A 14,795-nucleotide genomic window follows, 5' to 3' on the forward strand; every position below is an offset into this window, starting at 1 on the left:
TAAAAATTCGAATCGTCTAACGGTTCGTTCATCTGAAAAAAATTATAGAAGCTACAGGAACTTGATTCTGATAAAGAAAAAAGTGCTTCGCCGGAGAACAAGAAAATACGCAAATGGTTTCGTAACTACTTATATCATAGTCGTATGTTTTTTTGAACGACAGGAATATCGGTATAACCTTGCTACGAGAAATATCGTTCGAAGCGGAAGTGGAGGCGGTCTTGGACGAAACGTAATTAATAAAATATCGGGTGGAAGTGCTGGCAAAGCCTCTTACGCAGGAGTGACTCTCTTAAACTCATTTCGAAGGCAGCGTTTTCGCGCAAATCCGGCCGTTCTCGCGTCATTACCGGATTTTCAGGGTGGCTGCGATCGTGCAAAGCCACCCCCTTCCCCGACCATCATCCATTCCATCTACAGAATAATTCCGGACCTGGCTTTAAGAAGATGAACTCGCGACTGTAATGCGCCTTCTTAAGCAGATCTATCGCGTAGCTAGCCGATGCATTCTCTCTGCCCCTTTAAAGAAGCGTAAATTCGTTTCTGCTTGGTCCGCTCCCGATTCTAATCCGCTCCGGATGGCTTTCGCGGTTTTCGGGAGATTCGCGTCAGATTACGAACGCGGTTAGGTTAAGTATGCACTCGCGCGAGTGTTGCTCGCGTTGTTGGCCACGTGCGTGGTTTAATCGCCCGCTGTTACACGACGCTGGTTTCCTATGGCTCCCCTGCAATTCCCAACTGTACTTCGTCTCCCGTGTTGGACATATTGGACGTGTAACGTGATACTCGTAGCAGGGGTGTTTTTACTATTGGTGAAAGTTTATGGCGTATAAATTGGAAATAAGAATATTATAAGAACGAGGATAGAATAGTATATACTAGAACGGTGCAAAAGCGTGTATGTACATACTTTGCCGCATTTTCAGATATATTTGATAATTTGCAAAGGGAGGTTTGTTACTTTCGAAGCTTGATACTTTATACATGAAAGTATGGGAATTTCATGGGTAAAAGGGAAGGATCCCTGACAGGTAAGGAAGGCAGCGCGTCTCGGCGTTAATTTATTTATTCAGCCGCCGGGGCTCGTTCGCGATTTTTGACAGACAGGAAGGTAACAACCCCTGGTACGCCGCGGATTTGTTTCTCTCCCTTCTGGCTCTCCCGTAGGAAATAAACGACCAGAGAGCAATAACTGGTTTACGCCGGAAAACCGGGCCACCGACAATTCGTCGGCGTGCATTATTAATAATCTTGAATTTGGATTTATCGCTGTTCGTCCGAGGGTTCGGAACGTTCGCGCGCGGGGGTTGATTTCCTCTTTTTCCCCCCTTCTATCGGCCGCGATTACTCCTCGTTCACGCCTAGCTTCCACCTCGTTTCTCAGATCTCTGATAATTAATTGCCTCGAAATTAGAAAATTTGTCATGAAACCGGAGATCCTGTAACGCCAGCGAGTTTTCAGATCGCGACTCCCATGAAAATTAATTTTCCCGAGGGGTTTTACTTCGATTTAAACGCGGAATTTTCTCAGGGGTAAGGAATATTTCAGGCTTGTCCGAGTGAATAGCGAGATCGATTCTTTTAGAGGCGATGGCTGGTCGTTTAAGCGCGCCGTTAATCACAACTGGTAAAGGTCCGATGAAAATCTTATCTTAAACGGCTAATTAGACGGCCTCGTGGCTCTCTCGCGGCGCGTGGGACACACTAGAGCATAAATATAGCGTTTCCACGCCTCCTTGCATTATCGAGAGGCACGCGATTCTTTAAGCTGCGTTCTCACTGAAGCAACGACGAGCAGCTTTTTGTTGCTCCAAATATTTTCTTATTATCTTTCGTCGCTGTGTTTTGCGAGTAAATTTCACGAAATGCGGAAAAATCGAAGCACTTATGACACTTCGATAAATTATCGTTTGCTCCCTAGTGGATTAATCCTCTATCGCTTTCAGATTCACGCTATAGTAATTGGTACGTTACTGAAAATAGTTAATGCATCAGCAAATTCTTCGAGAAACACGTAACATCAATAAAAAGTTTCTCGTTGTTGGTTCAGTGAAAACGCAGCTTTACTTAGATATAATTTTCTTCTTTATCGCGTGATGTGTGATACGTCCACGCGTTAATCAAACCTGCCGAATGGTAATTTGTCTCGTCGAACGTTGACCGCCTTCTAATTCCAGCCTCTAATCGAGGGGTCGGTTGGTGTCCATTTGTTTGCTAAAAGGGGACGGTCGCCGAGATTAACAAAAAGTCCAACCGTGGAATCAAAGATAGCGTGTAACGTGATAATTAAGAGATCAGCTCCATCGTTGCGTGAAAGTATCGAGTATAAAGTTATAACTCATCTTGCAACCTTTTTTCACGTTGGAGGAGTCGTAAAATTACGTATCTTGTTAGCGATATTTTTCGAGAAATTAGTCCCAGCAGGACTCGAGACTTCGTTCCAAGCGACAGCAGGAGAAATTAGCGGCGGAGAGAGCAGGCAATTTCTCTTCCGATTTCTGTTGGTCGCTCGGCGTATGCATGTCGGCAATGATTAACTTCGTACTCGAGGTGTGCGGTCCGGCAATTAGAGCGAGTGCGTCACGTCCTAACGCGTGGTTCTCTTCGCACACAGCTTTCTTTACGGTGGAAGACGTTTGTTGTCGATCGATCTGTCGTTTCTTTTGGATCCAAGACCTCTGAAATTCTCCGAATACAGTGCGTTATCTATCTATCTCTTGAAGAAACGATGATCGAAGAATATTCTGTCTGCAAGAAGGGATATAACGAGATCGCTGTATCGTTTCGACAAACTGTATATGAAACCCCAAATATTCCACAAGGAATCGTGACGATAGTCTACTAGATCCCGAAGAGAGCAGCTCATCCACTCGGGGGTAGTGCCACGAGGGTGGCGTATTCTGTGCAAGAAAGCGGACTCCCCGCCGCGAGAAGCTGCACATAACTCCGTCGACGACGTGGCGCGATAAATTTAACGAGGGGGCCTACTTTCCACGAGCAACCCTTCGTCAAGGATAAGCTTATGTACATGTGTGTGCGCTTGTGCGTGCGTGTGTAAGTAGGAGGCGGTACGCATCCCACCGATCCGGCATTCCGTGTATTCGACCTTTTGCAAACGCACCCGGAGCGAGAGGCCATCCTTAACCTCTTCGGCGACGCGTGGCTGATTTATAAGGACAAGAGGAGGCCCCTAACCCTTGGCTCTTCCTCCCGCGTACTCAACGGGAAAGGACTCCGATGGCGAAAGCCAGCCGTACGCGTGTACACTCGGTGTCCAAAGTGTTCTTCCCGTAAATCCTGCTTTCCCTTCGAGGCAACGTTGCGTAATTCTGGAGGGTTTAGCGGTAAGGGTAGCGGAGCAAGCGCACAGGTAACGTCGGTGGCTTTTGTTCAACTGACTCGAAACTGTTAAACGATGTTTCGGGATACCGAAGGTTATTAATCGCTGGCACTTGGTAGAACGTGGTTTACATGTACTTTGGGATTAGAGGTAGACTATGGATGTTTGTGCGTTTATGGGAAATTTAACCCTCGCTTAGGAAGGGTGGATCATTGTCACGTTGAATGTCTTATTTTATAGCGATAAAGCGGAGAACGGGCTAGAAACGCTTTGTATCCCTAATAGAAACTGCTATACGTCTACAGAGGGGCAGAATTATGCGTAATTCTCCAGTGAATATTTTTACAAGGCAGATCAGGTTGTCCGAGCAACACCGAGTGCACGAAAGTTACACCCAGCTCTGTTATTCGTACACGATGTAGTAGTATCCACGACAAAACGTGGTTGTAAAATCGGTCAAACATCCGGGTTTACGTGTTCCAGGTGTCTGTCGAAACCTGAGAAGATCTGAAACCACAGAATAAAGTACGGCCTGTCTGTGGTTCCGTTTTCTGAACTTTTTGTATTATTCTTTATTCTTACTTTTTCCCTTGTTTCTCGCTGCTGATATTTCTTTGGGACACCAATCTTTTCTTTCTTTTTTGTTCTCTAGATCTATATTTTGGTTCCTCAAAAATTATTTCTTTTTGTCATCGAAATACTTGAATTTGTATTGTCTCCTTATCAACGTATAAAATTTGTTTTACTCAATTACCACGCTTCTCGTTGCTGCATAAGGAAATTTATTAATACCAATTCTAACTATCTTGCAACTTGTAAAATTTTACTCGCTTCGCAATAGTACCTTATAGTTCTATCGTGCAAAATCTCTTATATTGGTGAAATCTCGTTATTCTTCTGTTCACCTTGACATACTGGGTACTTTTTATACCTAACTCGGAAATATTTCACGAATAATCTTACACGGTAGCGAAACGCACCTCGTGATTGTTCTTTGAACGCTCCGAGAGTCGCAGTACGGGATAGAAAGTCACACCCCTGTCGGAAAATAGCGCCAGAAGCCGGTTTTTAATTTCTACGACGCTTTCACCGACCCGATGTTATGTATCAATCAACGCTGTCGAGCCGCTCGTTCGAAACGCGACTCTCCAAGTGGCCGTCTCGCGCGTTTTTGTTGCAATTTATAGCGACGCGTTCCCCTGCTGGTTGCGACAAATGATTTTCATCGTTTGATGGATCGATCGCGATATCCCGGCCGCGAACATCTGCGTTCCGATAGAGAACATTCATTTTTACCCCTCGATCGCTCTTGCTCTTTTCCTCGTTTAACTTCTTTCCCTTTTAGGGAAGTTCGAGGATCCATAAGAAAGAAACTCGACGTCTTCGAACAGAGTTCCGCGTGTTCCAGGTTCTCTTCCTGACCGAAGAGCCGCGATACGTTGAGTTGGCTCGAACGCCAAACTAATTTCGATTCTTCGATTAATACACAGCGTGCGATAGCTTTTCGAAGCGAGTCTCTCTTTTATCGTCGACCGAAATCGAGCCTCTCTTTGTCGTCGAACGAAATCTACCCTCTCTGCCGTTCATGCGGACCAGTGAACCGGCAATCGAGATAATAAAATCGAAAATGAGCCGTGCTTAACTCTAATTTTGATCTACTGCTTCGTCTGGTTGTCTGCTCGTCGAATCCATACAATTTTCACCCCTTGAAACGTTCGTTCGATGTAAAATTGCAACGTTTAACGTTACACGTCATATCGCTACTTTCGCATTTTTCGTATAGCTTCTAATTCTTTTATCAAATATCTCGTAATGTCTACATGTATTTTTACACTGTTTTCAGATTTTACCGATATAAAATCATGACGATGCTAGTGAAATTTGAAAATGTTTCATCTGTATCACACACGTAAGCGTTCAAATACTTCAGTGAACTATTATTACATGTAGCTTTTGTTCGTTCCACATGGTTGACTTACACTCGCCGTCGCTGTTTCGCCCGATTCGCGCACGTAAAAGGTATCATGAAAGGTATCTACAAATGTTCGAGTACGTTCGTGAGTCACTGTGAGTCAATAAGATGCATAAAATAGGGAAGCAATCTTTCAGATGGGCGGTACTTCCTTTCTTGGCTCCAGTGATCCTCGACGCGTACATATCTAGGGGACTGTTTCAATGACGACAGTCACACGCGCGGTTATCCTGGCTCGAATCGCGGAGGGTTGCCGACGAGGCTGTTGCCAGGAATTCCCTTCGCCTCCTCTTCGTCGCGTGTTTCGCGATCGTCCCGCGATACGCGAGGCCACCCTTTCGCGTGCATGAAAAATGCATTCCTTTATCTGGCGTTCACGTGTCGCATCGCTAGAAACGCTCGTAATTAATTCCAGCGACGCCTTTCGCTTTATACCGAGTGTTCTTCTAAAATTATAACGAATACACTTTGTAAAATTATAATTTAAATAACGAGAAAGTTCATGTACGGTAACTTGCAGATTTGACTTTCAAATTTCGAACGCTTCTTCATGTTCATATTTTATAGGAAATAGTCATCTCGCGTAACCAAATCAACGAGCAGATTCAGATGACTCGAGAATATTTGAAAACGATTTAAAAAAGATGGCTGTCGTTGCGTGATTTTCCCAGACGCAATATCGTATTTTGAAAAATTGTCAATTATAGAAAATAATTGTAACATCCTTCTGACGGTGATTGAGAGGCTTGTTCGTCTTTCTTGTTCTATCCTATCGTTACATTTCTTCGTTGTCATAACGCGAGTCGTTGTCATATTACGTAGAAAAAAATACCGTGCACCACGCGTATTTCAAAATTAGAGAAGGCGGCTCTTCGAAGTCGAACGCAACTAAATTTTAATTTTTCTTTTTCCAATCGCGATTAGATATAGTCTTTCGACGCGGGAATCGAGAGTAAGCCGCTTAGCTGGGGGATTACAGGGGAAAATCTTGTAAAGCGTCGGAACGCCACCCTCTCTAGTCTGCGAATGACTACCTGGTTTCTTTCTTCCCGCTTTTAATTCACCTTTCTCTCCTTTGTTCCCCCGGCGTGGAATGCATTTGACGCGCGATAAACCTCGAAAAAGTCGCCTTCTTTAGAGAGCTCGGGGGTGGATTTTAATTTCCCCGTGCTCCGGCGGTTGGTCTCTTTGTCCTGTTGATTTATCGGACTTCTTCGAGGACCAAATACGTCGAGTCGCTACGTATCCCCGAAATACACGGCTAAATTATATGCCAGAGAAACAGGAACGAATCGAATTTTTATCTGCTCTTCCTTCCAACTAAACTGCGCACTTTTATACAAATTTATACGAAAAAGTAGAATCTTGGTGGATTAGTAGAGAGATTAATAAAAAGATTGAATCAACAACGACACATTCGAAATTCGAAAACCCACAAACACGTCATCCAACTGTCGCCAAAACAGCACATGTTCTGATACTTGCGAAAGGGAATGTGCGCGTCGATCGAACTACCTCGTTCAAATTGAGTTCAATCGAACGACAAAGAACTCTCATTCGCCCCGTTTAAAATTTCTCCGTGAATTGGGCGCATCTCGCGTTATCGCTCGGGCAGAATAGTTTTTCCGGGGCACCCTCGATAAAATTCCAGCAGCCAACGATACCGCGTTGTCTTTTCTATCGCTTGTCAGTAATATTAGGGATCGCAATTTCACTTCGGAGAAGTCCCGTCAGGCGTTGTTCGTCCGATATCCGTTCGTTCCCTCTTTTCTGTTCTCCCTATACTGCCAACGATGCTGTGTATTAGGGTGAAAAGAAATATGGGGGAGGGGAATTTTGTTGTGCTATTCATGACTTCCAATAGCGAAGAAAAGTTGCCCTCTCTATAGCGACGTTTAAGTTGACAAAATCGGTTCTGATCGACAAATTTTTAGATGAATCTATTTCTTCGTTTTAGAAGAGATCCTCGCAGCACCTCGAGAATTCACTCGATAAAAAACAAATTTTCCAGGCATACTTAGCCAGGACGGATAAGGTGAATTTTTGGAAAAATCGACGTAGAAAAAGTTTGTTCGCTGCTGGAAAATGAAAATCGTATAATTTCGATTCTTTCCTTCTACCCTACTGTCCATCTGCATTCGAATACGCCAAGGGAATGAAATACGGAGGGTGGAACTTGGCAAGCAGGAAGAGAAGAAGTTCCATGGAAGAGGAGCGGCATCGATTATTTTCACGCGAGGAGGAGCACCGTAAAGAGGGTTTCTTTGTTCGATTCGTCGCCGTTGAGCAGACAGTGGGTCACTTGCATCGACGGAGTACGTCGTCTGGATTCCCCAGGCGAACAGGGGAACGTCGTCATAGGGAAAGAAGACCTCCCCTTACCTTCCTTCTAAAGGAACGTCTTATTGTTTGCGTTCGAGAGGGGGAAAATATCGGGCATAATACGGTATTAATTAATACTTTGGCCTAGAAGATCGAAAGAACTTGGCTGCCTTTGTTCCAATGAAATATAGTTGAACTTAGGGGTGCGTATAAAACGCGTTCGAATCGATAGGTATTGTCTGTAGACAACAATCCACCTACGATGCCTGTCGATAGTCTTTAATTTTTAATCTAGTTTAGCATTTGTTTAATCGTACTTTCGAGACACCCAAACAATTCTTATCAAACGTCGTATTAGATCGCGTGGAAACTACGAAATAGAAACGATTGCGGACAATTATATCTGTCAGTCCGCAAATAGCTTAAAAACGATAGTTCCTTCGACGACATTGGATTCGGTCAAATGCAAAAATTGACATTTTCGATCCACAGTGGACCAGTTTGCCCCGCAAATCGTTCGTGACCAAATATACGCGACAACTGGTCGTCCATTGAAAAGCTAAAGCTACAATCTGTCGTCTAGAAAGCGAAGGCGGGTCTCCACTGAGTCGTGAACGGGCGCGTTAAGCTCTGTCGGAAAGAGGGACGTCTTTAGCTTCTGGTCGTAGAGAATCGGCATCGATTATTTTCGCGCGCGAACGAACACGACAGGGAGTGAAAAGAGCTTTCTTCCTTCGAAGCTCGACAGTAGGTCAGTCAGACTGATACTCAGCCCGCCAACAGAAGCAGACGGATTCTCCCTCCGACGAGGGAAAAACGAGAAAGCTTTCGAAGGGGGGGGGGGGATAGAACGAAGCACAGAAGGAGGATAGAAAATCAGTAAAAACGAGGGAAGTTGGTTATCGCGTCTTCGGTTCGGATCTTCCTGCTCCTTCTTCCAGCCGAGAAGACACGCGCCAGCGATGTTGGGTGTTTGCATCCTTCGTCGCGGCGCTCGTAAATCCCTCGAACGAAGCTAGTCGCTCGAAGACTCTCGCGAACCCTTGGCACACGCGTTCACTGTTGGCGCAACGATCCACCCACTCGTTCGTTTCTGTATTTACGAGGATGCGAGCGGAGTGTTGCCGGCGGGATGAAGTTCTCGAGACAGAGCAAGACTTTCGTCGACGAAATGCTGCAAGAGAGGGCAAGCTTTCTTAATAATCTTTCTTTGTACCGTACTATGTAGTGTTTTGTAGCTGCACGAAACGTTTGCGAGTTACTCGGGGCTGTCTTTGTGTCGTCACAGGGAAGAATTATCGACTGGTGTCGCGTGAAAGTTTGATGACTGTTGGTGAACCGGCGGGTCGTTCTGAAGATCTGTAAAGAAACTTCTACGATGGAAGAGGTAGTTTTCGCGGCGATTGCTTGGAGAGGGAAATTGAGAAACACCGAGATCTTGCAACAGTTCGACTTTCGCGATACTTCGATAGGTTATTAATAAATTGTGATAAACGTATTTGACGTATGCTGTTCATGCGCAACGATCCATAACGCGATATCACTTTGAAAGTTTCGCGTAAAGAAAACGCAACGAATTGCTTCTTCGGTGAACCAAACGTATTACGATCGGCAAAATAAATCCACGAACCATTATGAAAGAGGATTAGGGTCGTGGAATCCTCGAAAATCCCATAGAGCTGGATAGCTTGTACCAGTGAACCGATAAACGTAAGGTTTCTGGCTGGCAGTTTTGCTCCAGTGAACTTGTATGCTTCGCCCATTCTACATTCCCGTCCATTGAACGTTCTAGTTTTGTAGCGAGAAGTTAAACTCAAACAATTTACAATACCAAGTACACGTCGTGATGCTCGAAAGAGTCGGACAGGAAACGAAAGATTAATAGGGTCGATTTTCTTCTTCTACCACGCGCCCTTCGACGGTTATAGTTGCATTCTCGCTGGAGGGACAAAAGCGGAAGCAAACCGAGGCCGATCGTAACGAATTTTATGCTCGTCTATATAACCGAGCTTTATCGTCGCGGGACCTATGGCCGCTCGACTGCGCCGTTAAGGTCTAAATAAGAACGTCCTTGCAGAAGAGTCTTGACAAATCCCTGGGTAGTACGTTTTACTTTCCATCGTTTCTCCCCGGATCTCCTTCCTCCCTTTCCCTTTTACGCTCGTCCCTTTCCGCTTCGTTTCTTCTACGTTTCGAAATTGCCTCGGTCGATCACGGGCGTAAAAAACCCACTTTCGGTATTTTCAATAACGTCCTTCGTCACCATCTTCCATGGCGAAATGAAAAAAGGGCTCAACTTCGTTGTGTGACGCACGGGATATCTGATCTTTCTTATAATGTACAGCGAGAGACGAGGGTTTCCGTATGGTTGGTTTATTACGGAAGTGAAAAGAGAGATACGTATTCGCTGTATTAGCAAATATACTCAACTACGATATGACTGTATATCGTACGCAGGTACTTGTTTAATCAGGTACGAAGTTTATCCGTATTGTGAAAAAATGGACCAGAAATTCGATGGGTATGAAAATGAAGTTGAACGAAAAAGGAATTTTATCCAAAAGCGTACGAATTGTCGTGAAAGATCGACACGCTGTCCTCCGGATTCGGATCGAGTTCTCTTACGATCTGGAATATTTCTACCATCGTGGAACGTCTTCAGAGAAAGAAGATTAGAAGACCACGAAGGGAATACCATATTTATCGAACGCTGTTCTCGCTTTATTGCGTTGTAAAATTTACAGAAAAGCTCGGAAGCCTTTTGGGTCGTTTACGAGTTCGTTGACTTTCTTTCTAGCCGCTCGTTTCTCCTCGACTTTATTATTTTGGGTCGCGCGCTCGCGCGTGTGCCTTCGGCTGATTTTTATATTTATTTGTACCGACCGGTATTATTGAATTCCGATAATCTGCTACGCCGACATCGTAATCCTCCCCCGGTGACGGTCCACCCCACAGACGATACGCCGCGATTTATGCCTCCTCCACGCCTCTCTTCTCGCTCTTCCTCTGCTCTTTTTTTTCACTTTCTTTTCACCCTTAGCCTTTTAGCTGCGGCGACAAAATTATCCGCAGGGGCGGCGACCTTCGACTTTGCTCTTCCGGAATAGTCGCCGACCTCCAATTTGGGGGTGAGAAATCGCTTCCAATCGTCAGCTTTTTCCACTCGTGTCGGGCGTTTATTTAACGATACTCCCAAAGCAGTTGCTCTTTCTTTCTCCTACACTTGCTGGCTATCGAATTAGATAGGGTCATTCAACATTCGTAGTATTTTTCAGTATTATGGTAAAGTCGAAACTTAATAACAACGCTTATTTATCAATTACTGAAGTGTTGTAGTCTCGTAACGCTGTTGTGACGTTGATATTTTACGTTCTCGTCGTTTTGCCAAACACTCTGAATATTTGACTTCGAATTAGACAGCGTAGCGATCATGTCGACGATTGCACGGAAGATGAAAACACGCATAATATAATCGTAAAAGATGTTTACCTAGTTGGGATACTTTTACGGGGCATATCCACTATTTTCTCTTGTGTGTTACTGTGAAGAACTCGACAGAGATTACGGCTAAACACGTCGGAGGCTTTTACCTTTACTGCAATTTCAGTCCTTTGCGAGGAACCATCCCTTTTTCTTTGCAATCATAGAATGCTGAGGTGGCTCGATTAAAATCCGGTTCAGGGACATTAATTACGTATCTCAGGAAATTGTCTCTCGGCAAACAACCGAACGTTTCCCGTCGGAGGGTAGTAAAAAAGAATCGCGCCGACGAAGGCACAATACCACTTTTACCATTCTCTCTCTCTCTCTCTCTCTCTCTTGGTTCTCAAGCCTCTAATCGAACTCGTAAAAAGTTGAAGCACTTCTCTCACAGATCGACCCACGCGCGATCGGTTTCCAGTTGCACCGACTGGTAAAGTTACCAGACCAAGCCAATTTATTTATTCGACCCGCTCTCTTTTTCCATGGTTCTCCATGGTTAGCTGAATGGATGGATGGATGGGTGGATGGACGGATGAATGTACGACGTTAGTGTGACTCGTTCTATTCAGCCCGGATGGTCAGGATAGAAAAGGAGGATCTTCCTTCTTCTCGTTGTCGAGCAGCGCAAAGTTCGTGAACGATCGTTTTTTTTTCAGCTGCTTCTTCGCGATTCGTTAGATTATTTCTGCTCGTTCTCTTTGTTCTAGAATGGATATTCCACTTTCCTGAATGATCTTTCTTCAACAGTCTGCTCGAAATAATATATTAGTTCGTGAACATACTGCTGTCGACGACTTCTTCGACATATATTTGGAAGGACATGAAATATATTAATTTTCCGAAGGGATTCTAAAACACGTCAAGAAGGATCTTGACCTTAACTTATAGGTTATGATTGTAAGTATATTTATATATACAGGGTGGTTGGTAACTAGTGGTACAAGCGGAAAGGGGGTGATTCTATGCGAAAAAAGAAGTCGAAAATATAGAATAAAATTTTTTTTTTAATAATTTTTCCATCGAGACAACGATCTACGTTGTCTACGAGACAACGTGATAAAGTGCTCGCGTACCGAGCGAAAATTCAAAGTCGATTTTCTCGAAAACAAAGCCTCAAACGAAACATTTTTATTCTATATTTTCGACTTCTTTTTTCGCGTAGAATCATCCCCTTTCCGCTTGTACCACCAGTTACCAACCACCCTGTATATAATTATAATTGCAATAGCTTAATTATGTGTATATAATTAATATAATGATATTATAACAATGCAATGTCGGAGTAAAATTGTGACTCGAGTATTCTATAATACCACGGTAGCAGTTAAGGGCTAAGGGATATTACGAATGCATCATTGAGTGTCAGTAGCAAATAGTCGATAACACTTTGTCTTGCTTCGATCGTATCGATAAACCGTGTTGAATCGATGGAGCAAAGTTAAAAGCCTTTATCCTTCGAAGCAATTCAGTTGGCTCGAAAGACGATAAAAGACACATAGAACACGCGAGGTTCGCGAGCGTGCAAATAGATTTTTAATCGGGGGCTGATCGTGAGGGCGGCGGCGCGAAGCTAAGCTCTACTTTGCAGGAATTTCTAAGGAGCTATAATAGGGGCTCCTGGGAATCAAGTTTTCGGAGATAAGGATCACGGGAGTATAATAAGGGATCGGACGAAGGACGTGGTGATCCTAACCATCCTTCGTCGGGTTAGCTTCTACGGGTATCGAGCGGAGGATCTAAAGGATCTAATAGCGAACTTCGTAGACGGGATTCTTCGAGCTATCTGGTTCGATCTCAATTTGGGAATAATCTAGGAATAGAACACTGGCGCGAGCTTATCTCCCCGATAATTTCGAATCGTTTCATCCTTGTACCTTGAAATATTAACCCCTTTAATAGTTTTCGAATATGCGAGTATCTGAGGAATTTAATTAAACGAGAACTTTTCTTCGTCACATATTCGCATTGTAATTGTATAATTTGTATTAACATTAAATTGCTTAAGCAACGTAATAATCGTTTACTTGTGGTGAAAATGGAATTTACAAATTATTTAGGTTACGTGATAGTTACAAGAAGAAAGTTAAAGACAGCGTCATTTTAAACGAGGACTATTTGAAAATTTATAAATTTTAGATCAAACCCCTGATACATTCAAAGCATGTTAAACAAGATATTTTTCGAAACGCGAGCTATATTTATCATACGGTTTTAAAGCGTCGAAAATGTATGAATACTCGTCAAAAGCGTTATCCTGTCACAGGCAGAAAATCCTCTTTCTATCTGGATCTTAAACTTCTCTGCCCACTAACCTTCTCGTTTATTCAGTCACCGGTGCGCTACAACACCTTACCAATCCCTTTCTTCTCATTTCCTGTCTGCGTAGACCGTGGTTCTTTTTTTTCTCTTTTTCCTCCTCCTTCTTTCGTCATTAAGGACGTGACATTTTGCTCGTTCTTAACTCATCCTTTTCTTATCGAACACCTCTCTTCCGTTCAAAACGCCCCTTACCATATTTTCGCCCATATCCGATCCTCTCCCTTTCTCTCTCTCTCTCTTTCTCTCTCTCTCTCTCTCTCTCTCTCCCAATCACCTGTGCAGTCTTCTCGATCGTAATTCCGCTTTAACTCGAATCCAAACGAATATTTGCTCTTTGTTTCGCTATTCCAACGTTATCGCAGCGTTCGCACGACTCGCGAAATGGATAATTCCGCGTTTAAATTATCGATCCCGTACGATATGTCGCTGTTGAGCGAACTGTGAACGAGATTGCGCACGAAAATGCTTTTTATTTAGTTTATCGAGAGAGCCTTCGCGTTTTATGCCTTCATCCCCTTTTTTTCCTTTACGACGAACGGATTTAATCGACTGTACTCTCCTTTACGGTGCTTCTTTCGAGTATGTTGTCGAAACTCGCTCACGATTTATTTTTCTCTTGTTACAGATGGAAGACGAGGGCAATCATGGCAACGATGATACCAGATGCTTCATTTTGTCGACGCTGGCCGCGCTACAATGGTCCAGAGTTTCCTGCGTCCTTTGTCGAGCACCCATGCTAGTCTTCGACAGGTATCCCTTGGTGGATGGTACCTTCTTCTTGTCACCCAGGCAACATTCGTCCGCCTGCGCGGAGGTAATTCGAAGTTTCAATCGATGTTCGTGTAGTCCGCACGATTTTAAATAATCTTCAGTCGCGTCGAATTCACTGCGTCTACGATCTTCCGATTCTTATGTTCTTAATCTTGCTCTTATCTCGATAAATCAAAGCACTCTAAACGTTTTAATAAAGCGTTTAACATCGAATTGAAACAATTCTTTCACATTTTGCATATTTTTCATATTCTACAGTTAGCTGGAATGTGAACCTATGACCATGACGTGATTCCTGTTTCAGGTTAAGGTCGAAGGTCGCACGCAATTTTTGTCCGCTGTGTGTATGAGCTGCCTGGAAGGCAGCGGTGGCCAACCCGTACGTTGTCGTTGCTGTACTCAGCCGTGGGACGGATCTAGCTTAGTCCTTGGTACAATGTACAGCTACGATATTTTCGCTGCCATGCCTTGTTGCACCGAGCGACTCAAGGTAAGTTGTTCGTTCGGCGTCTTTGTTATTCGCAACGATGTGTTCTTAAAATCAACGACGTTCTGGAAAAGATAAGCAGATGACGACTTACGTATTTC

At 43.9% G+C, this 14,795-nt stretch overlaps 1 protein-coding gene across 4 annotated transcripts in view; it reads left to right on the forward strand.

The window, feature by feature from the left end:
• LOC117240273 (headcase protein) overlaps nucleotides 1-14,795 on the forward strand; it is a 158,558-nt gene that overhangs the window by 130,059 nt on the left and 13,704 nt on the right. For all 4 annotated transcript variants that reach the window (XR_004494646.1, XM_033506259.1, XM_033506261.1 and 1 more), the window contains exons 3-4: nucleotides 14,062-14,250; nucleotides 14,512-14,697. Coding sequence is in view for 3 of the 4 variants with exons in the window: in XM_033506259.1 (XP_033362150.1) it covers nucleotides 14,062-14,250; nucleotides 14,512-14,697 (375 nt within the window). In the remaining variant the exon portion in view is untranslated. The remainder of the gene's footprint in view (nucleotides 1-14,061; nucleotides 14,251-14,511; nucleotides 14,698-14,795) is intronic.

The sequence above is a fragment of the Bombus vosnesenskii genome, unplaced genomic scaffold, assembly GCF_011952255.1.
Source record: "Bombus vosnesenskii isolate JDL3184/JDL3185 unplaced genomic scaffold, Bvos_JDL3184-5_v1.1 scf7180000014579, whole genome shotgun sequence".
Classification (NCBI taxonomy): domain Eukaryota; kingdom Metazoa; phylum Arthropoda; class Insecta; order Hymenoptera; family Apidae; genus Bombus; species Bombus vosnesenskii.